Below are 21,336 nucleotides of genomic sequence, written 5' to 3'. Positions count from 1 at the left end.
ATGTCACAAACCTTGAATGAACCTTTAGATGTCATCGATGGTGTAGCAAAACAGTTACCAACAGCGTAGATAATAAACGAATCACCATACCTTTTAGATCATAGCTTTGTTGGCGTGTTTTTTATGTGTACAACACAATATTTACAATAAAATAAACATCAAAATGACGAATTTCTAATTCACTAGTAGTCCAGGGAGTCCAGGGACCACTCAGCAATGGCTCATGTCCACGTTGTCTACCTGAAGAATCATTTTGAGCCCCCCCCCCACCTCTAAGAGACCCTGGTGTGCCCTGGTATTTCACAACTCGAGACCTTGCCCCCAGGGTCTCACGAGGCATTTGGCGTGTCGGTAGTTGTCGTAGATTGCGGAAATGTTGATAGTTTGTTCAACAGTTCTGAAAAAAGTTGACTCTTTGAGATAGCGTGAGCAGATGGTCTATCAGATGGTTTCTCTGCAAGAAGCCACACAGCAAGTTCGCTCTGAAAAGACAAAAAAATTCCCATTAATCGCTGTAAACAAATGTACATAATGTAGATAATTCTAGCAAGTATCAAGCCCTTATGGAATTGTAGACATCTATGATATTACCCAGTTCATAATTTATTAAACGTTTCCAAAATCTACACACCTGTAACGGCATTTCCTCGGTAAAATTATCTGGAATATTTCTTCTTCGCACACCTTTTAAAATCTAAAGAAAAAGGCATGCAGCTTGAAGTGATAGAACGCCTCACCACCATCATGCACAAGACGCAAAACACCAAGGGCAAGGTCTATTATACCTCAAGTCGTTCCATCTGTGTCTCAAAGATATGGAACAGTTCAAAGAAAATAATTCCCAGTGAAAATATGTCTGCGCGAAAGCAGTAATTTGTGCCAGCTTCCTGCGAACAAAAATGATGTGATTCAGTCAATTTCGTGCTCGGAATTAAAATACAGGCAGTGGAATCTAGTTACCTGTTCAGGGCTGGCATAAAGCTGTGTGCCAACTTGACCTGTCAAATTTTGGTTAGATGAACGCGTTGATTCTGAAAAAGCAGTGAAGAAAAAAGTGAACCATTACTGTCCAAGAGAGCCATGTAATATTAAAATTTGAGAGAAAAGCAAACCTTCAAAACCACTGTCATCGTTGGATGGCGACTGACAAGCAGCCACCAGACCAAAATCACCCACTTTAACGGTACCATCAAGAGCAAACAATATATTCGATGGCTACAAGGAAAAAGAGGCCACATTACATGCTGAGGTTACATTAAAAAATCAATATTTAGAGCAAGTTTTCATTGATTGTTTGAAAGATTACTTCACGAAGTTCTTACCTTGAGGTCTCGATGTATATGACCTTTCTGATGTATGTAATCCACCGCTACAACAAGCTAGAACACAATAAGTAATGTATTTGTTTAGTTAGTTCACCTTATTTAGAGGAACAGATCAGGTGGGAAAACGGACAACGAGGAAGAGTGGGGACAAATTGAATGGATGAAGAGAAATCCTTATTCACGAGAACAGTCTTGGTCAATGCAATACCTGTCTAAATATATCAATACTGTGTGAGAAGTTTCTGTTAAATGCGTTGTCAACGAGCCAATCTTTTAAACTGTCTTTTCGACATAATTGCATCTGAATGTACAGCAGATGTGAAGGAGAGTTTCCTTTTACTAAAATTGAAAAAAAAAATGAAAATGACGTAAAATGTGTACTTAAATTTAAGATTAAGGTCGTAAACACGTAATTCCAGGGTTACTTTGGGGTTACGTTACTTTTTTTCAGTTCAAATTAAATAAAAAAAGAGTTTTTAAGTTTCTGGATTCCACACGCACCTGAAGTCTGTGCTTCCATCTCCTCAATTCCAGATTGATTTGATGGAGATGTTTCAGTTCTTGCAGCAGAACTCTACAATACGATCAATAAAATTATACAAGAATACATAAAAGATATATAGTATCCAGTTAAAGAACACTCACATGACGAAAGACAACTCCAGAACTCTCATCATCTATTTTCCTGCCATTATTATTCCCTGTTGAAAGCTGGGATTTGTCTCGTTCAAACGCAACGTCAAACGAACTGTCAGCTTCCTCAGAGTGCTCAATCTCATCATAGCGCCCTGAAGACCACTCCATATCATTAAGACTGTCTTCATTCTCCACTGTAATTGTATCATGTCTTAGTCGAGATCTGCTTTGTGTGATGTCAACACGTCGTTCATAATCTGAGAGTTGATCATTCAAAGACATTTCCTGCAACTGCATGTCTGCATTTGATGAAGGACTTGTGTAGGACGGACTTGCTGTGTTGATGGTCGGGCATTTACTATCGAAAAAATATCGAGAGATGCTCTTAATGGTTTACCAAAAACAGAAGTAAAGAGGATTAAGCTGGACAGTATAGTATAAGTGGAAAACCTAAATAGACCAAGTTCCAAAAATAGACGTCTTCTGTTCCCGATGTTCAAGATAATTACAAGAGTGCATAGTCTGTATATACTCTTCGTTTGTGTCTTAAATATCAAAGACACACGAAAATTGTATTTCCTAACAGGGTGAAAGTTTGAAACTAGGCTTCAAAGAGAAGGAAAATGAATACTGGATTATATCCATTATAATCTTTACCTATCCTCCTGTAACTTATCGTCCCATTCTCTCAACCATTTAACCGGAGTTTCTTCACACCAGGAGTTATAATACCTCACGATACCTGGATGCTCCAAACTTGCCAAAACTTTCACTTCTCTCATCACTTTCTCTCGAGCTTTTTGACTAGAAACGATGAAATAAACACAAAGATAGATACGTTTAACTCGTCCTCTCAAATAAACCGTTCAAGTTTTGAATGGGGAAACATACTTATTTGGTAGTCTGATTCTTTTAACAGCGTATTGGCAATCGTCCAGTTTATTTCGGGCTTGAAAAACCAGACCAAATGCTCCGCTTCCCAGACACGTTTCATGGTCAAAATCCAACTCGTACCTAGTGTAGACACAATGCCTCGTCGATCCCCACAAAATCTCAATTCAAAACAGTATTAAAATACTAATATTTACCTTGACACGAAATTTTCGGGTGATTGAGGCGATAACGGTGAATTTACAGCAGCCTATAAGACAGTGGATGAAAGAAAAAAAAATATGAAAATTCTCACTAAAATGGTCGCAGGGTTTTAGAGGATATATCATTCAATCTTGTTTCATTTAAAAACATTTCTTTACCTTATTTTCATTACATTTCGGTCTGACCTCCAGTTCAAGATCGCCACAAGGTAAATTCAAAGTTAAAGTTTTCTTTTCCTTGAAAACGAAGATTTTAAAAATTAATACGTCTTCACCGACTTCACGTTTAAACGAAACTTTTTTTAGGACGAAGAGTCAGACACGTACGAGTCCCGAATGTTTTGATCGCCAATATTTGAATATCTGCCGGGTGAAGAAACCAAACGTGAAGACAAATATCAGAAGTTCTCTCCTAAGATGAAGAAAGAAAAGATATTTGTAGATAATCGTAAAGAGCACATGATGAAGTATACTTTGCATATTTTTGTTTTATCATATAAGGAAAACATTCAACTGTTCAGTTCAGATCAGAAAGGTCTTTCTTACCACCATTTGAAAACAGAATTCTTCAATTTCATCAGCACTCCTCGCTCCTCGTCTCTCAGACTTTGTGGTTTTGTGATGTTGTTAAGACACTCGCCTTCTTTTGTTTGTACAAAGAAATACTGACCATTATCTGGAGTTAATGAAAAAAGAAATCAGCTCATATCTTTAATGTCATTTTCATACGTCGAACTATACCAGATAGGTACAAATTATGTATCTACTAACCGAAAGGATACTCAAGAGGACGTTGACGAATCGACAGCTCAGTTTGTCCAACAATGGCGGGTGTGCGTGATGAAGATGTCGCTAGATATGGCTTCCAAATCAGTCTTTTCCTAGGATCAACTAAAGCATGATCATCATCGCTTGAACTGGATGTCATTTTGTCAATTGCAATTCTCACAGCCTCCTTCATTTTGTCTGAAGGATGAATGTATAGTTGATCCTCATGGGAGCCTGAAATAAAAAGATTTAATAAAAAATACTCTGTTTATTTTGGCAACATATATTATTGCTTTTGAGCATTCTTAATACTCTATACATTTACCAATATAATACAATGGCATCTCGACATTTTCATTCAATGAATGTGGTGGAACTGAGATCTTCAGTAAATCCATTTCCTCCAGGACACCATTATGCAAAATCCACACAGCAGCCACTGGAGTATCAAATTTCTTCCATAAAATGATTTTCTCTTCTGATTTTTGAACAATTGCTACTATTCGCTCAGGAATTGAAACTTGTATGCCTTGTTTTAGAATTGAGTCTTCAGGTAAGTAATGATGTGGAATATCAGATTGAACTTTTAGAAGGCTAAGTTTGTGTTCCCCAACAGAGAAATTCCATCTAAATCGAGCAAAAAGTTAAGCCATTAAGAGTTGGTATAAATTAATGATCAACTTTGCTGTAACATTGGTAGGGTTACTCTTACCTTGCAGCCCCAGTTCTCTCATTCACAGCTCGAATTGTTCTCTGAGTCCGTTTTAAAACAAGAATATCCCTCAATGAGTCCACTCCACTGCCATCACATCCATCATCAGAACATGAGTACAGCATCTGAAAAGTAAATCATTGATAAATATTTACTGAGTAAGCCTAAAAATCTCACTGGCTACTAAACATTATTAAATAGAGACATATTATAGAGTTGAATCAGTCAAACCTGCCCAGTCTTGGGATCTATACCCGTATGTTGAACATTCTTACTGCCAACCATACCCGTACCATCAGTAAATTTAAATGATGAACGAAGTAAGGTATCAGCATTCCAAGGCATTGCCTAAAATTATTGAAAGTTTGTCTCATGAACTCTAGTCCCATATACACAATGGGCAAGGTACAATATGCAATTAAGAAACCAGAAATACATACCTCAATACTATCCCATGTGAATTGATACAAGCCACCATTCAGTGATGGTATAAGACGATAACTAGTAAACTCTTTCTGCATCTATCAATTAGAAAGACAATAATTTCAACCATTCTTGTTATATGCATAGTAAGTACTCAGATAATCTGATATGAGCATTTTTCGCTGGTTTAAATATAAATATTTAACATCAGGTATTAATTAGGTCCATGTATTACCTGTACAGAACTCAAGCTGGAGGACAAGAGAGGTTCATCTGATAAAGATATTTTCCATTTCGTCATACCATTATTATGTGGGTCTAAACCCTCCAGTTTACCATCCAAAGTACCAACAATCACAAGACTTCTACAGTAAATTTCAAAATCACTTAAATCAGTCACTGTGTTTGGTGCTAAATCAAATCAATATCAACAAAAATCTGTAGTATAAATACTATTAATGATAACTGTTTGCTGATATCGTCGAAATTCTTTTCTCTAAGTACTTGTTAGTTGTTACACAGAACACAAAATAAGTGAAATAAACCAACAAAGACTCGTTTATAAACACTCATCACGAACCTTGAAAGACCATCTCACAAATCTGTGATCTTATTCTTTATTTAAAAGCGATCATTTTCATTCAAAGTCCCCAGATTTGCAATGTTTGTACAATATAAACATATTAAATATGTTATCTTTAATAGTACATACTCTGTAAATCGACGATTCTCGTGACTTAACGCCAACGAATGTCCATTTTCTTCACCGTTTTCTGAGCCATTAGTAACTGTTATCGCTGAAAAAGCTGTGAGTAACGAATACAAGCCCAGAGCAATGGATCTGTCTGCAAATCTCTTCATGTTTTTCACTTTTTAATGTTTATTTACCTCAGCAGCCATTTGCAATTTAAAATTCACCCTCCTGGAAAGAAACGTGTAATCGTTCCTCGTCGCTGATTGGCTGAAAGACGAACGCGTGTTTTGCGAACATTGCGTCATTCTATAAAAAGTAGCATTACGTCATTGTGAGAAAGGCCATATGGTATTGACAGAACCTCACATTAAAAGTAACCATTTGCGATGAACGAAACTGGTTTAATTTGCTATATCCATTGTGGTGGTATACAATGATACAATTTCTTCAATTTATGAGATACTGAATGGTCAGGAGCTACCCCTATTAAAATGCGCGCATAACGACTAGTTAATGGTACAGACTACAGACCACAGACCAGTGCTACCGACCCATGTAATCAGGAGCTGCGCGCGCAGACAGAACATTTGTTTTGTGTAAAAATGATTGGAAGAATCAAAGAGGTATTCATTTTTCTTGCACGTTTCCCGATGATTCGATCCAAAATCCAGTGCAATGCCATCCTCAATTATGGCTTTTTCATTTCTGGTTTCGATGACGGTCACTTGATGACTTGTTTTCTGTTTTCCTTATTTGTTGTTTTTGTGGTCTGAGAGAGGAAATTTTAGGGAAAAAATCTTTTGTTTTTAATTCCTCACGTGCAATGCACTTTTGACCTGAATATGTGTTTAACCTTGGGACGCAAACTTACTTTTATAGACAGCTACGTCAAAATATTTATTTTTAACAAATATTGAAAAGTTTCCCATGAAACACCACAGGAGAATATTCTCATAAAAAGATGGGAGAACAATTAAACATTGTTTCGTAACGTTTCTTCATTTCTGGCTTCCGGGGCGGCGTGTTAAACGAAAACGCGTCTGGTTCATGATTATGGTCAAACCCAACCATTCCTGTTTGACCAGTGCTTCGTCATTTCATTAACCAATCATCTATTAGCAATGGATCACATGAGGCTCTAACTTGGAGTTGACAAACGATGAGATCACATGATAAATATGCATTCCCAAAAGGGGATCAACACTAGGGACATTGATGCAGACAATTTGGCTTGGTATTTCTTGACTGGGGAAAACACTATCCTCGTTTGTTCTAGGTTAAGCTATTTCTTCCGAAAAAGTTCATTTGATTTTCTCGTTCATTTGAGTTATCTCGAACCAATTAATGAAGTTTCTGAAACACGAGATAAATTAGGAAGGTTACTCTGCCTAAAATTTTGGTGATAATTAGTTTAGTTTATTGCATTTCTGTAAGCTGAGTTTTGCTTCCAGGTTAGCAGCAGAGTCCAGTCATCCTGTTTGTCTGGTTTTACATCAACTCAAACACACTGCTTGTCGTCAATTCTCGCTGCTGATTCACGAAGTAAAGCCTGTGGGCTCTTGCGCTCCCACAACGTTACATAAACACTCACTGTAGGAGCTTTTACTGTAACTATCTTGAGCATTGAATGTCTAAAGAGACAGCTGTGGTTCTTGTGTGGAAATACCAGTTCTCCAGGTACACATCACAGATGTGTAATACTCATCGCTTGTCACCTTCGCTGTTGATCGTAAAACAAGCTAGAAAAACAAGAACACAAAGATAGACTTCATTACGCTAATTAACTGTTCCAAGACTGTGTTTATCTGACGTTTTAACACTTGTAAAATAAACATTCTTTGATTGCGAAAAAATGCACCAATTTTGCATAGCTTGCGCGCATTTCTTCTCTCACACACGCTCCCCTTGAATATGTAGTGCGTTCTTCGTTTTGTATTTTCCGACCGTATCTGTGGAAGCCTGGACGCTATCTCCCAAAGCGGTCTCTCGGATGTGCGCGCGCGCTTCGATATGACAGTTTGAATGGAACAGGAAACGAGTTGGCATTATGTGATAGCTGCGCGGTGAAACTTGAATGTGACAATTGAGATGATGTTTATATTTGTCCAGCGACGGGACATTGAAATCTTATATGAACCTTGACGTTTCCAATGTTTCGTTGAACGACGGGAGTCGTGCGCACAACCTGTGTACATAAGATGCACTGCTTAGGTACAGTTTGAAGGCGAGTGAACGTATAGCCCACTACCCCCGGGGATGAGCACAAATATTGATTTCACAAGCGGACAAGCTAGACATGTGGCAAATGAGTGAACGCAACGTCCAAGAAAGGTTTACAAATCTTACACAAAACGACGATTACTGGTCGTACAAAACGTTGAAGGAGGGAAATTGAAATGCGTGTTTACGGCTCTACCACTGCGTCATTTTACACGTGGGTTTTTGATACATCAAATTTCAAAAGCACTCATGACCTTTCGCTTGCTTCTGTTTTGGCCATTCTGATAAATGGACGTTTATCTTTCTGTGTTTTTGTTTCAGATATTTATTATTGATCCTGGCTCGGACCGAAACCTCGGTAAGTGTTAGCTATACTTCAATAAGCTGTCATATCTCACGACTATGGGATCGGGCCTAGAGCAGTATCGTTTTCCCTTCGTAAGCAACTCAATTTTTACTTTTCTTTCTGTCGCACGGTTGAAACAGCAGGACATACTTGGAAAGCATTATGACGTTCAGCGACAGAAAACTGATAAGACAACTCCGTCGTATTCAAAAACTGTTCAACTCTATTCAAAAGCCAGTTCGAAATATGTACAAGTATTAGGAAGAACGGTGAATGCAAGCGCTGATGCAAAAAGTGATGCTGGTGAGTGGCTTCTATTTTATGATGGTATCAGCGTTGGTAAATTGGTAAAGTCGGGTTTCTATTAAGATTATGGGGTTAAATAGACAAGCTTTATACTACAGGCAGGCCACAACAGGTGTTCAAAATAAAACTTGCATGCATTCAAAAACCTAATTCGTCGTTCAAGAAGGATCTTGTTACGCTTGTTTGGAATGCAGTCCAATCACATTTTGATCCAAACAAGGAATTTTATTTCTGCGCAGCTTCAGTAAAGAAAAGCTAATAACTGCAGTGATACTCAACACATTGTAACCGGATAGCATTCGCCCAACATGGTCGTTTTGCTTTTGTTCGGGCTCCTCTTGTCCTGTTGCGAGCAATTTTCTTTATAATGTGTGGTCTAGCATCGTGTGTCATGTGTATTTTCCAACACGTTATATCTAGATGGTTTGATAACAAGATTTAATGAGGGAAAGCCGTTTTCGAGCTTCCATCAGCGAGACCGTGTTGAAATAAAGGGCGGCATTTGGCAGAGACTATAGGAAATGCTTTAATTGGCAATATTACAGCACCTCTAAGGCAAGGTCTTGCGACCGCAATATCATAACATTACACGTCAAAGCTTTGACTTCTAACAGACGGAATGAATGTAATGATTGCGCATTTTTCACGCCAAAAATAGGATGCGCTGCTGATTACGAACGCGGCGGAAACATTAGCAGCGTACGCGTTGTCTTACTTGTTTAGCATAGTTTGCGTTACCATGCAGATATCCAACCGCTTCTTCTGAAGCTAAATAGTATTATAAACATGATTTCATCCTCCGGGCTTCCTTTACCGACGTTCATGGACAGACAATTAATTTTCAAACTTGAGTGAATCACCGCAACGGAACAAGCAATCGTTAGTTCGCGTTAGGGGTTGGAATTCCTTGATTACCGCGACTTTAACAAATGGTTTCTTGTCTTCAAGCGGGCTTTGTTATTTATGCAATAAAACATTATTTGTTATTACTGCTAAATGGCTAATCCTTTACAAATAAGGACACCCTTGTTTATACAAACTCATAGACACTTCTAGAAGCAATCTATATATATGGAAAGCACTTGTGTAGTCTAAAGAGGATCAAGGAATCTCAATGCTGTTGTTTTAACCAGAAATAAGTCATTTTCGTGAAGCTCTTTGCTACACATATGAGATTAAAACCAAGGCAAAAAGCCAAAGTAAATTTAGGAATAACTTTATCCAGCGACCCCAAAAAAGTTTAGGTTCGGCAGTATTGTGCGTTTTTTAGTCTTTTATTATAACATACTTATATACTGTAGACTTCATAAGCATAAAACCTCTTAACACACGTACTTCACATCAATGATCAGAAGTATATTTTGAAGACGGAAGACATAAATCAGTTCAATTTTTTATTCCCAGTTATGAATGGATCCAGTCGTGATAACACTGTCTTGCAAAGCATGTTATGCTAACTCAACGCTATGAAAAGTTGTTTTAAAAAGGTGAAGGTGCTGTTGAAGTCTTTGGGAGTGTCTAAACAGCATTTGCCCACGCTCAACAATTCTCCTTTTGGCATTAAGATCGTCCAAACCACTCCAGACAATGCAAATATTCGCCTACCTAGCAAAATATACTATTACACTAATGCATTAAAGTATACAAATATCTGAGCACCTTTTATGCAGCACTTGAGATTTGACAGGTATGAGTTTAGTTATAAAAGTTGATTTATCACACACTTTTAAAGAAATATATAACCGCGAATACTTTGAAGTACTAGCTTTGTGGTCCGTCATTGCTACATTTATAAAAATACTTGCGATAAAGGCTTATCTTTCGACAGACTAACTGATGATAAACTACGCATGTTAATTAAGACTAATGATATTCATATAATTACAACCACATAGCCTCGACCTCATCCGTGAATAACGGAATAAGTATTTAACAATGAACCTAAAGATCAAATTGGATTTATTTACTAAATGATCATCACTTTTAATTCAATTGATACGAAAGACAATGTTGGTAGAACTTAGTTTGAAACAAGTATGAAATGAAATACCATGAGATGAAATCACGTCTTCAAAATCTCGAATATTTACAATAAAAACTAAAAATAGCCTTTAAAGCTGAGCCTGAAAATAAAAAGGCCTGACATTCGCAGTCATGCTAGTTAAGAATAACATTTAAGAGGAGAAACATGGTGGGATTTCCTCGTTTGGTTTTATTTCCTGAAATGCTTCGCGCAGTTTTTACGTCGAAATATTTTAAATGGAATTCCTTTTCTGCGAATAAATCTTGCGGCATCAAAATCTTCCGGCATCAAGGTTTATTGGTTTTTATTGCAATAATAATGTTTTATCTCTCTACTATAAAAGCATTGAGCAATAAATCAGGGGAATAGCCGATATTGACAGCTGGTTTGTGTATGCTACTTGGGAAATGAGATTGCTTTTGATTGATCCTGCGTTGCGCTGGCATCTCGTGCGTTGTACGTCATGAACTGTCTTATTATTTCCTTAAAAAACAGTAATTGGAGTGACTATTTAAAGCAATCACTGCGCATACATTGATCTTGTGTTTCGACACAAGTAGCGTTGCAACAGAAGCTTTAATAATTTATTTCCCTTTCATAATAAATTCCACCCTTCAATTAAGTTGTGGTTGACCACCGTTAACCTCATCGACAGAACCTCAACCTAGGTATCCTTCGTAACTCTGCTCGATTGTGATTATCTTCCTATCTCCCACACACACAAGGTTCGGGCTCAGTAAAAAACTCTACACTTTCCAACACAAGCCCACATCGTTCGGTTTCGTGAGTAAGACTAATCAGTTTAGTGTATGGTGTGTTTTGATAATTCGTTAATCAAGCAAAAGCCACCTTTATCGACCTTATTCTCAGAGGGAGGTAATATATGCATCAAAAAATGCGCTTCAGGGTAAAAAGTCTTTTGACCAAAATTGGTATCTTTCAATGCCCATCCAAGACACGGCTCAATACTCGAAAGGGCAAAGACATTTCCAGAAAATATCGACTAGAGTTTCCACATTTTTATAAAAGTTATTTAACTTTATTCGTTTCTTTAAAGTGTTTGCAAACGATGAACGTCAACTGCATGATGGGGTATAAGCACCGCTTTAAAAACTCTTTCATATAACAACATCGCTGCATGCCTGACAAATATGATTGTTGCTATAATTTGTCATGATGCTATTATCTATGTTTATAATGGTTAAATTAAGTATTGAGACATTTAAACCAATTCAAATAATTTGATTCGAGGTAAGCCAATTTATAAGAAACGTAAGCCAATTTGAACTTTCTTTAGACTTCGCATCGCAGACCTGTTTTGATTGAATGACTGTGGAAACTCAAATTTCTCTTCCGTAATTCTAATTATTTTGTAGCTAATCAATTTATCGCGTATTAAGATGATTATTTTATCAGAAAGTTTTGACTCCTGCCACGTGGGAAAGAACAAGGTTCCTTCCTGTTCATCTGTGGTTTTTTCTTCGTTATGATAACCCATGTTGAGTCCAACAACATTTCTTAACCGACCATTTAATGAAGAGCAGTTACAACCCGTTACAGACATACAGTGTACATGCTGTTATTTTGGAAATCAGTGATCTTCGTGAGCTAACAAACTAATGTGATGTTGAAATTGGACATTAGCAAAAACCAGACACACACTTAACATAAATTGCCTGTAAAATTGAATGGTTTGAACATACAAATGAATAGCCCTAACAGAGAAAAAGCTGACTTTATTAAGTCTTGACACGCCTAGTTTTTATACGGCAATTTAGACGACAAAGTACACGACTTTTTAAATTTATATTATAAGACGCCTGATATATTATAGTCTTTTGGAGAAGAGTTTTGACACAGGACAAAATTGTATTTATATAAAAAACAATCTAACAATCGAGCAAAGATTAGAGAGGATATGATCTTTATTTTCAAAATAGCATGTTTAAAATGCAATAACACTTTACCTCCGGCAGTTTCCTGCAGGCGTCTACAGGGCGTTCCTGAGAGCACCGCGTGCACCATTTCAGTTATTTGAATAAATTTCGCTGTTATTTCTCTAAAGATGTGCCAAGAATGACGGAAGGCGAACTATGTAGGTACACGTGTTTAGATTGGCCTGCAAATCTGTTATGATTTACGCCAATTATGTTAATTAGCCATGTTCTTTGCACGAGTGTTGGAAAGTATGGTGAGAGTTATCAGTTATCATAATTATCAGTATCAACAATTCACCCCTCCCAATGATTCCTCCCATCAGTATCTGTCATTAGGAGAATACTGCACACAGAATAATTTGAATGTAAAAGAATTGTAAACCAGATTAAAGAACAGACAGATTGTAATGTTTGTAGTCACGGCATCACACTTTGATCTTTCTAACTGAAAGCTTTTACATACCACGGTTTCATACAAGACAAACGGTCGATCAACGTTTGCTTTATAAAACTCCGGATAACCTCTTTAGAAACATTTCGTATATCCATAGCGTTTTTTTAAACTCTAGGAGGAAAAAGATTCTTTCTTGTAATAAACAGAGAATGTACCCTGCTATGTACTTGTGTGATATTCGTCGCGGGGTTCACAGTTATCTTGATTTAAATATCGCAGAGACAGAAAGTCGATGTGGGAGGATCGAGATATTCATTCAGACATTAAACGTGATGTTAAGCATTTCTAAGACTATCGTGTTATAAAACGCCAAGGGTCATAACTTTAGCTTTGCCTTCAATAACATTTTACACGATGTGTGATTCAGGCAAAGTTATTTCAACGGTACATGAGCTAAATTTTCTCCATGTGTTTGGTATTGAACGATACAAACACTTTATTTGTTTTTCCCTACTGCGTTTCACTTCAAAATCACTGTGATTTTTGCCGCAATTCTGTGAGGTTTTGTCTCTTTCAATACAGTGTACTCTGTTCAATTTTCGCACAGTTCTCAAATCTATGTAACATCGGATGTTGTTGAATGCTGTTGCAAAATTTTGCACGTGTGTAAACCATGCGTTATAATTTATCCTGCGTTCATTACTCGGATTATTAAATAACGATGAAAATTTCACCACTGTAAAATACGTCTATACAATTGAATATACAATCTTGAAAACAGTTGTTTTTCCTGTATTACGGTGAAGCAGATTTCGGACTCTAGTTGAGTTGACGTAACTGACCCTTCCATTCCATTCCTTGCATTACTTAAATTGGAACTGAATTAAAAGGTGAAAATCTATAGACGACCTAATTGATACATTAAGTCAATTGACGCAAGAAAATATTTAAATTCTCTGCCTGATTTATCATTCTAACTCTCAGACCATATGGAAGCGATTTCGTTTAATTCATTTCACTAGTCAACAATTTACGCTTACGAATTAAATTAAAAATTACAACGAAGTCTTTACTTCATTGGCTTTTCCTGCCGCTTTGCCCGGCATGAATCCAAATGCCTTTAGTTACGTAGTGTGCGCGTGCGCAATGTAATGCCTCTGAGTAGGTATTCTCAAAATGACCACAATAATAGCGTGGGTAGTTGGCGAACTCGAGTTTTGTGTGTCGTAACCTTTTAAATTAAATCAATATTTTTGTGCACGGTTTTGCTGTCAAAGAGGCACATAATTTGGACACTAACATGACCTAACATTAATAAAACTATTCAATATTTACCGGATTAAAAGCATGCTTTTTGCGGCTAGACCTTTCAGTTATCAGATAAATCTATAAATGTGTAAAAACGGAAAACAAGCAGATTAGGAAAATGGCATAAATTATCTAATCTACGGATGTCATTGCAACCCGCTGGCTAAAACAATGGGAGATCTATTTAGACGCAAGATAAGTCGATACCGATTGCGAAAAAACGTGGGTTCGACATTATGGATTGTGGAAACGCTGTACATATCACGAAATATGGGAACGAAACTTGGAGCGCGCATCCCTTGCAACAGATTATAGAAAACATCAAACATGCTTCATTTATACAGAACATGTTACATGTATACGCCAAAAATTCACCACGCCTTTGGTAACTGAGACTCAAAGGCATAATTCTACCTTTTTGTGCACAAAATAGCAAGAAATTTAGTCTAGAATAGTTTGTAGGAAATTTCGTTACCTTGCATGAATATTTCTCTGGTCTCCGGTTTAAAACACAGTGAAGCCTTTGTAAGAAACAGTGCATCGTTCCACCTTTACCGTCGTTCAGAAGAACACTCTCAAGTCGACCTCAAAACGTCTCTCGATTGTTTTTGTACATGACATTGTAGAATTCAGTTTAATACGTGGTGTACCTTTTATTGTTCTCTCCAAACAACTGAATCTTACTTCCACGCTTCGTTCATCGATGTTTCCAGAAAACAGACCTTGAATAGGCTAAGAGCTCTGTGAAAAAGCCTGCTAGTTTTGCTCTTAGAAATAAGATTATTCCGCAGATTGCGCCGTTGTGAACACTTCAATGATGAGGTAACTTCAATGCAGCTCGTGAAGGTGCTTAATGCATTCACAGATTGTGCTTTTATTGTTGAAGTGCCCTCTCATAACGTACAGGGAACAAAAACAAAACGAAGACTATTTGAAAAATGATTTGCTCAGATATTCAAAACGTTTCCGTATTGTATTTGTGTGATGCAACTTAAAATGAGAAAAAACGGCTGACCATCGTGGGAATTATTGACAGGACATTTTGCTTTGCTAAAATCTTTGTTAAGTTATGTCATTAATGACATGCAAATGGTTCAAATGATTTTACGATTAGCGCTGGGCATTTCAAAGTGTGCTCCTGGGCCTGGGAATACTTTATGATTTCGGAAAAAACAAAAGTCGTAGTGCAAACTAAGATAAATGTCATTATGCTGGGCGTTCTTTGTACTGTCAAAATATCTCTTCACAAACACACACAAATATTTGGATTTTTGCTAATGGTTCCTTTCTGTTTTCTTTGACTAGCGTAAGTTGAATGTTTACCTTATAAGGTGGTAATGATAGATTTTCTTCTGATGCCAGTTTTTTTACGTGTTTGAATGCATTCAGGAATATTTGCAGTAATGAAATCTGCATGAAGATGATTTGAAACAATGGAGGAAAATATGCAAACCACGGCTCATTTCCGAGCCACAGTCTAAGACAGCATAAGTGTAAGCAAGAAGAATATATTCAGTTTAGAATAAATCTATTCGGTAGATACGAACGTAACAAGTTGGTAGAATTTGTGTTTGATGTCAGTTTTTGCACATAGGTATTGCTTGAAGCTGATTGGATAATTTCCGTTTGCTGCACGGCATTTCATTGGCTAGTTCCAGCACGCAGATTTTCTCATTGGAGTCAATGACGCACGCGTGGAATGACAGCTAATTACAGTTGTTGCAAGCACTTGCTTAAATTGAACCAATCCCAAAATAATTTTATCACAAATACTTGCATTTCAGTAAGCATTAACATCAGTCTATATTTAATATTAGTTTGGCCACCTTTTTACTGTTTATTCAAACTCAGTCAGATAAACAGAGTCATATGTTTGTGTTAGCTCAACACTAATTATTTGGCTGGAGCAAGTGACCTTGTCACGGCTTGTGAAACGAAGGCCAACAACAAAAACAAACCATCTTGTTTTTACACACACTGAGCTCAAGCTTAAAAGGAATTATGTCAAAAAACAAGGACCAATTAAAGAGAGCATTCAGAAACAGCGAGAACTCGCCATGAAGTTACAAAATCGGTAACATGCTCTTTATTTTTTCCCTGTTTACATTGTAAACTTTAAAACAAACATTCCGTAAATATTTTTATACCGACAAAGGTTTTTTGTTTGATATTCTATGTGTGTCTGCCATTTATATTGAAGGGCATGTTTCACTGAACGTGATTTGAGATAATGAAATAGCCACACGAAACAAGAACACTCAGTCCATCGAAGGGTGGCAGAAAAAAACTGATTAGGTTAAGAAATGACCTTTGTGATAAATTTTCACTGGGTCGTGTGAATATTTCATACTGGGCAGTCATCTTCAATTTAGTAAAGAATGGTTGATGGGTCCAGTGTATTTATTAGCCTGATATACCTAAAATGCATTTTGTCTGCGTGTAGGCTACAAGCTCACAACTTCCTAGCCTTTGTCGTGTTTAGAATTTTGAGACCACACCGAATACAACAGGCTCTTTCTTCACTCCCGACACTCCACTCGACAAAATGGAAGGGACCCTTATCGTCAGGACCCCTACCTCTTGTCACCCCAAATATAATTGAGCTGTTGCAATATCTGAAATGAAATGAATGAATATTTCAAGCAGTCTGTTTTCGTTAATTATATTTTCACTCCCGGCAACTTTACCCTCCCAAGATGTTTTTCACGCAATAATGATGCCAATGATTTCTTGAAACCATACTGTTTACAATACAAACATTCATATTTCGCTGAGAATACTCCCGATTGACGTTAAAAGCGCCCAATCAAAATCATCACGAAGTACACGAAAGGAGAGAGTTTCCCCTTTAGGATTGGGGAAAGTGTATGAATGGTCAGGTTTTGTTTCGAGACGTTCATTGGCTTCTCCATTTTCCTTCTTCCTGCGATTCGATTCACATTTTTATAGCTATTCAACAAAAGAGTTACATTTTCCAGGCATTTGGTATACGCATGTTCCTTATTTTACCTTTTAAGTTAAAGAGTATTTAGTTTCGTTGAGGGGGGTATTTACTTTGTCTGTGTATGGCCGATGTTTTAACTCCAAAAATACTTTGCAATGTTTGCATGAGGTAGAATTTGAGCAGCTTATGAACACAAACGCGTTAGAGCATCTCAGTGTTAAAATGAGCGGAAGAATGCAACGACTTATTATTTGTAAATGCTTTACTCTGCTAATTACCGAGCATATTATGCTAATCATTATGTTGGAATTTACTAATGCAATCGGACATCTCTCTAATTCCTGTCATTGCTATTACTGAACACTATACAATGTGGTCGCTTTTTGATGGTATTAGGAATGCCAGATGCAATCATATACATCACTAAAGGGTATTTGAACAAGAAAAACCCAAAGTTCTATGGTGCTTGGGGATGCATGTGTTATGGGAGGAAAATCTATGAGATGTCTACGCATCGTTTTAGGAGGCTGAGAATTAGAAGAAAGATCCCAGTCTCTCCTCGTCATGGAGATACACAATAAGCCTAAAATATCCCCGTATTCTCTAACTTAACTAGACCAGCTCGTCTCCTCAAAGGACTCCTCTAGGCATTGATAATTTACCATGTTTTTGGTCCATTTTCTAGCGAAGCTAATTGTTGAAAGTGACACGTTTGGAAAAGTTCGTATTCGACATTACAAAAGCAATTATTACATTTGTTTAAATGTAAAAGGGGAAACTGCTGGATTGGTAAGTAAAAGCATTCTTTAAGTACGCACCATTTCATCTCATTTGTTTTTGACGTTTGAATGTTATTTTTAATATTCCAGGCAGAAAAGAAAGGAAAACATGTAAGACGATGTGTTTTTAGGCCGAGGTTCAGAGAAGACGGATACATACAGTTTATATCAGATAAATACGGACGAAAGAAGAATGTATCGCGCTATTTAGCGTTCAGAGGTGGGGGAGAACCAAAGGTCTTTTCAAAAGTCTTTGGCGAAAACCAGCACGCGACAAAATTTCTCATGTACATGCTTAAGTCGAAAAAAAGACACGTAAAGCGTAATATACGAAGACATTTAATGAAACATGAGTTTCCACTCGAAGCTAAAAAAAGACGTAAAGACAGACGGAATGGAAAGATTTGCAAGCGATACATAAAGTGCATGCGGCAAAAAAATTGGAGAAATTTGAGACGTGGAGAAATTATAAAGTTGATAAGCAGATGTAGACGACTGCTTAGACGGAAGAACTGCAGGTGTAAATGTGCAGAAGAATAGTGTCCAGTCCTCTACAAGAGAAATGAATATTTCAGAGAGTATGATCGCTGTCCACACGATCGTATTCCTGTTTCGTAGCCGGCAAAGCTCAATATCAAAAAGGCCGATTTATGACTGCCTGTTGCTCGAAAAATGTTTTACTGACTTGTTTGATATAAACTGAATTACACTGGCTGAATAACTGGGTTCAGTATGGAAATGTTGAGGAAAGGGAAACGTAGAATAAATCAAAATACTTCAAAAACGGCTTAATTCCTAAGAAGCACGATGAAAACAAGTTCAGTTTATACCAGACAAGCGATAAAATACGAGATAAGTTCAGTGTATAACCTGGGAGGGTGGTTAACGCTACGGATATATTTTGTGCCATAGAGAGATGTACTTATTCTTTAAAACATTTATCGTATATAAAAATGCGAATATACAAGAGTTCTGTAAATACTAGCAGTAATATAAACGGTATTTTAGAGAACATATTCAAACATATAAATCAGCGAACATAAAGCGATGGGAACTGATCCTTTCAAAAACGTCACATTGAGCTTCCTATTTTCAAACCTTCGTCTTCAAAATTTCTTCAATTCATTTTCTCTGCTCAATCCGTATACAAATGAATCTTATCCAGAGTCACGATATTTCTATTCCAACAGTTCAGAACCCTGAGGTTGTAATGTACCAAGGATGAATACCAAAAGGTTATATCTTACTGCGAGTATCTTTGTTGATCATTTTTCACTTGTGAACCAACCAACTTCTATTCCTAAGGCTGACTTTCACTGCCTGCATCTGCTCTCAATAATATTCTTGGACACCATGAAAGTAATTTCTGCCCCATCAGGCACAATGAACGGTTGAAAGTTATCCCAGTGAAGCAAACGAGAGAATGGTGTTTAGAGTTAATAAGTACCTAACTTGCAGTTTGTTTAGGTTGGAGTTCCAAAATCTGACTGTGTGCGCCGCGGTATTTCTCTCTGATCAATGATATAACAAGATTGATCGCTTTTTGAGTATCGCTATCAAAACAATATTTACAAGTTGAGATACCTGCAAACGAATGAATGAAGAAATCATTCTGACAAGATTTATATCAATATATACGATTATAGTTCGGGGTATCTTCACTTAGGCACAAGAATACGTACAAATTAAATAGGCTTTGCATGCCAAATGAATACAGAACATACATAGAGTAAAAAAATATAAACAAGACATAACAAAAAGTAGACAATTTGATGTCAAATAAAGTTATTTATTATTTAATTTCCTTAGTGTGATAATGATTGCTGTGATAATGAGAAAAGGAAGGGAAGAGGTGTGGTAGGGGTTGAGTTCTAACCGATTTACATTATGCTGGGCAAAGGGGTTTGCTCTGTGGAAAAGATACAATTCAGTTGATCTTCGATTTCTTTGACTTCATGTGGACTTTCAGAGGAGGAAGCCTTAGAAGAGAGGGCAGCCTTAGAAGAGAGGAGCTTAGAAGGGGTAGCATTAGAAAAGGAGGAGGAAGAGGGTAGAGCATTACCGAGAAGAGGCTAGCTGTGGGATGTAGAAAGAGGAGTTTAAGCGAATGCGAAGCTTGAGACAAGGGAAGGTTTTACGAGGGAGCTGTTGCAGTGGGGAAGTTCCGGGAGCTGTAATAGTGGGAGAGTTTGTGAACGAGGGGGTTTATAGCAGTGGGGTAGTTCTGGGAGAGAGGGGTTTGTAGCTGTTAGGAGCTTTAGAAGAGAGGGCTGAAGCAGCGTGGGGTCTAGGAGAAAGGAAGCTGTAGCATTGAGCTGTAAGAGAGAGAGGGAGCCGTGTAGCAGTGGGGAAGCTTTAAGAGAGAGGAAGAAGAGGAAGAAGAGAATGGAGCTATGAAGGACTTTCCGGAACCTCTCCTGAAAAAAACTTTATAAGATTTAGGGGAAGTTTTAAAAGAGAAGATTTTTTATGGGGAAGTTTTAAAAGAAGGACGGAGTTTTGGTGATTGGCGAGTTTTAAGGAATGGAATCTTAAGGCGAAAGTTTTACAATAGAATGGAAAATAATTAGGAAAGGAAATGGAAAAAAATTCAGTTTTCGTTCCACAGGAACTTCAGTGAAATATACAGCCTGAAAGCGTATGTATTGTGATCGGTTTTGCTCTTTTTCAGATTTTTTGATCAACAAGTGACGGCACAAAAGCTGACCTGTGTATTCAGTTTCTCACTATACTCTGCCCACTTAGAGTTTAACTTTTCGCAGAAAAACCTTTTTCGACTTAGCTGTAAAACAGAACGTGAAGAAGGCGTTTTGACAATTTATAAGTGATAGGGAAGTTAACAAAAAGAATCACTGTGTAGGTTGTGATATTTTTACTTCCGTAGTTTGTTCGAGAACTTTCCAAGATGGTTCCCAAAGCTCTTTATTGAAGCAAACATGATTAAGACGATTAAAACTTGGACAAACCTAGCGAGATGCGCGCCACGAGCAATGACATCCTGCAGCTTCATACTGCAGGGGTTCATATATACTTTCTATTCTTGTACAATTAACGTACACTATTGAAGTTCATTGACTTGACCTTGGCGTTCTGAGCGTAAGAACAAGCGAACAACATCCTTGAACGCTATCTGATTTTTGAAGTGTTCCGGATCCTCTTTCACCGCAAGGTCCTTATAATGGACCAGCGACCAACATATCGAGCTAAGATACGTAGGGTGCCTTAGACTTGTCCTTTTATATCCCAGCTTAACTTCGAAAACGCTTCGCGTAATTTCCGGACCTGAGCTTCAAAACACAGCGCTATACCTTCGCACATGTGGCGTGATCGACTGGAGTTCATCATGTCTTAACTTACCGCCTGTTGTGTCCAACATCAGCACTGTCTTTGATAACGATTCAACCTCATTCACTCATGTTACACCATG

General features: G+C 37.4%; 2 protein-coding genes across 4 annotated transcripts; one reads left to right on the top strand and one right to left on the bottom strand.

The window, feature by feature from the left end:
• Positions 1-87: 87 nt before the first annotated feature.
• LOC114516077 (eukaryotic translation initiation factor 2-alpha kinase 3-like) lies at positions 88-6,205 on the bottom strand. 2 transcript variants are annotated; one of them, XM_028535444.1, is made up of 22 exons: positions 5,671-6,205; positions 5,194-5,323; positions 4,976-5,056; positions 4,767-4,883; positions 4,536-4,660; positions 4,149-4,450; positions 3,827-4,057; positions 3,602-3,731; positions 3,383-3,467; positions 3,215-3,292; positions 3,050-3,102; positions 2,853-2,975; positions 2,619-2,765; positions 1,971-2,319; positions 1,827-1,899; positions 1,534-1,664; positions 1,323-1,379; positions 1,113-1,215; positions 961-1,031; positions 786-887; positions 632-694; positions 88-482 (listed from the first exon to the last, which is right to left on the bottom strand). In XM_028535444.1, the coding sequence occupies exons 1-22, from the start codon at positions 5,817-5,819 to the stop codon at positions 330-332; spliced, it is 2,853 nt and encodes a 950-aa protein (XP_028391245.1). In that variant the 5' UTR covers positions 5,820-6,205; the 3' UTR covers positions 88-329. The 2 variants fall into 2 exon arrangements, with proteins under 2 accessions (XP_028391245.1, XP_028391246.1); XM_028535445.1 differs by lacking the exon at positions 5,671-6,205 and adding an exon at positions 5,539-5,631.
• A 1,509-nt stretch (positions 6,206-7,714) lies between these two features.
• On the top strand, positions 7,715-19,667 carry LOC114516193 (fibroblast growth factor 8b-like). Of its 2 annotated transcripts, none has more exons than XM_028535597.1 (5): positions 7,715-8,086; positions 8,194-8,230; positions 8,362-8,521; positions 17,816-17,919; positions 18,000-19,667. In XM_028535597.1, the coding sequence occupies exons 1-5, from the start codon at positions 8,049-8,051 to the stop codon at positions 18,447-18,449; spliced, it is 789 nt and encodes a 262-aa protein (XP_028391398.1). In that variant the 5' UTR covers positions 7,715-8,048; the 3' UTR covers positions 18,450-19,667. The 2 variants fall into 2 exon arrangements, with proteins under 2 accessions (XP_028391398.1, XP_028391397.1); XM_028535596.1 differs by having other exon boundaries at positions 7,716-8,086; positions 8,359-8,521.
• The last annotated feature ends 1,669 nt before the right edge of the window (positions 19,668-21,336 follow it).

Source organism: Dendronephthya gigantea, unplaced genomic scaffold, assembly GCF_004324835.1.
Source record: "Dendronephthya gigantea isolate DGI-Jeju-01 unplaced genomic scaffold, DenGig_1.0 000005F, whole genome shotgun sequence".
Lineage (NCBI taxonomy): Eukaryota > Metazoa > Cnidaria > Anthozoa > Malacalcyonacea > Nephtheidae > Dendronephthya > Dendronephthya gigantea.
Note: the sequence above shows the minus strand (reverse complement) of the source record. Positions and strands in the feature narration are given on the sequence as shown.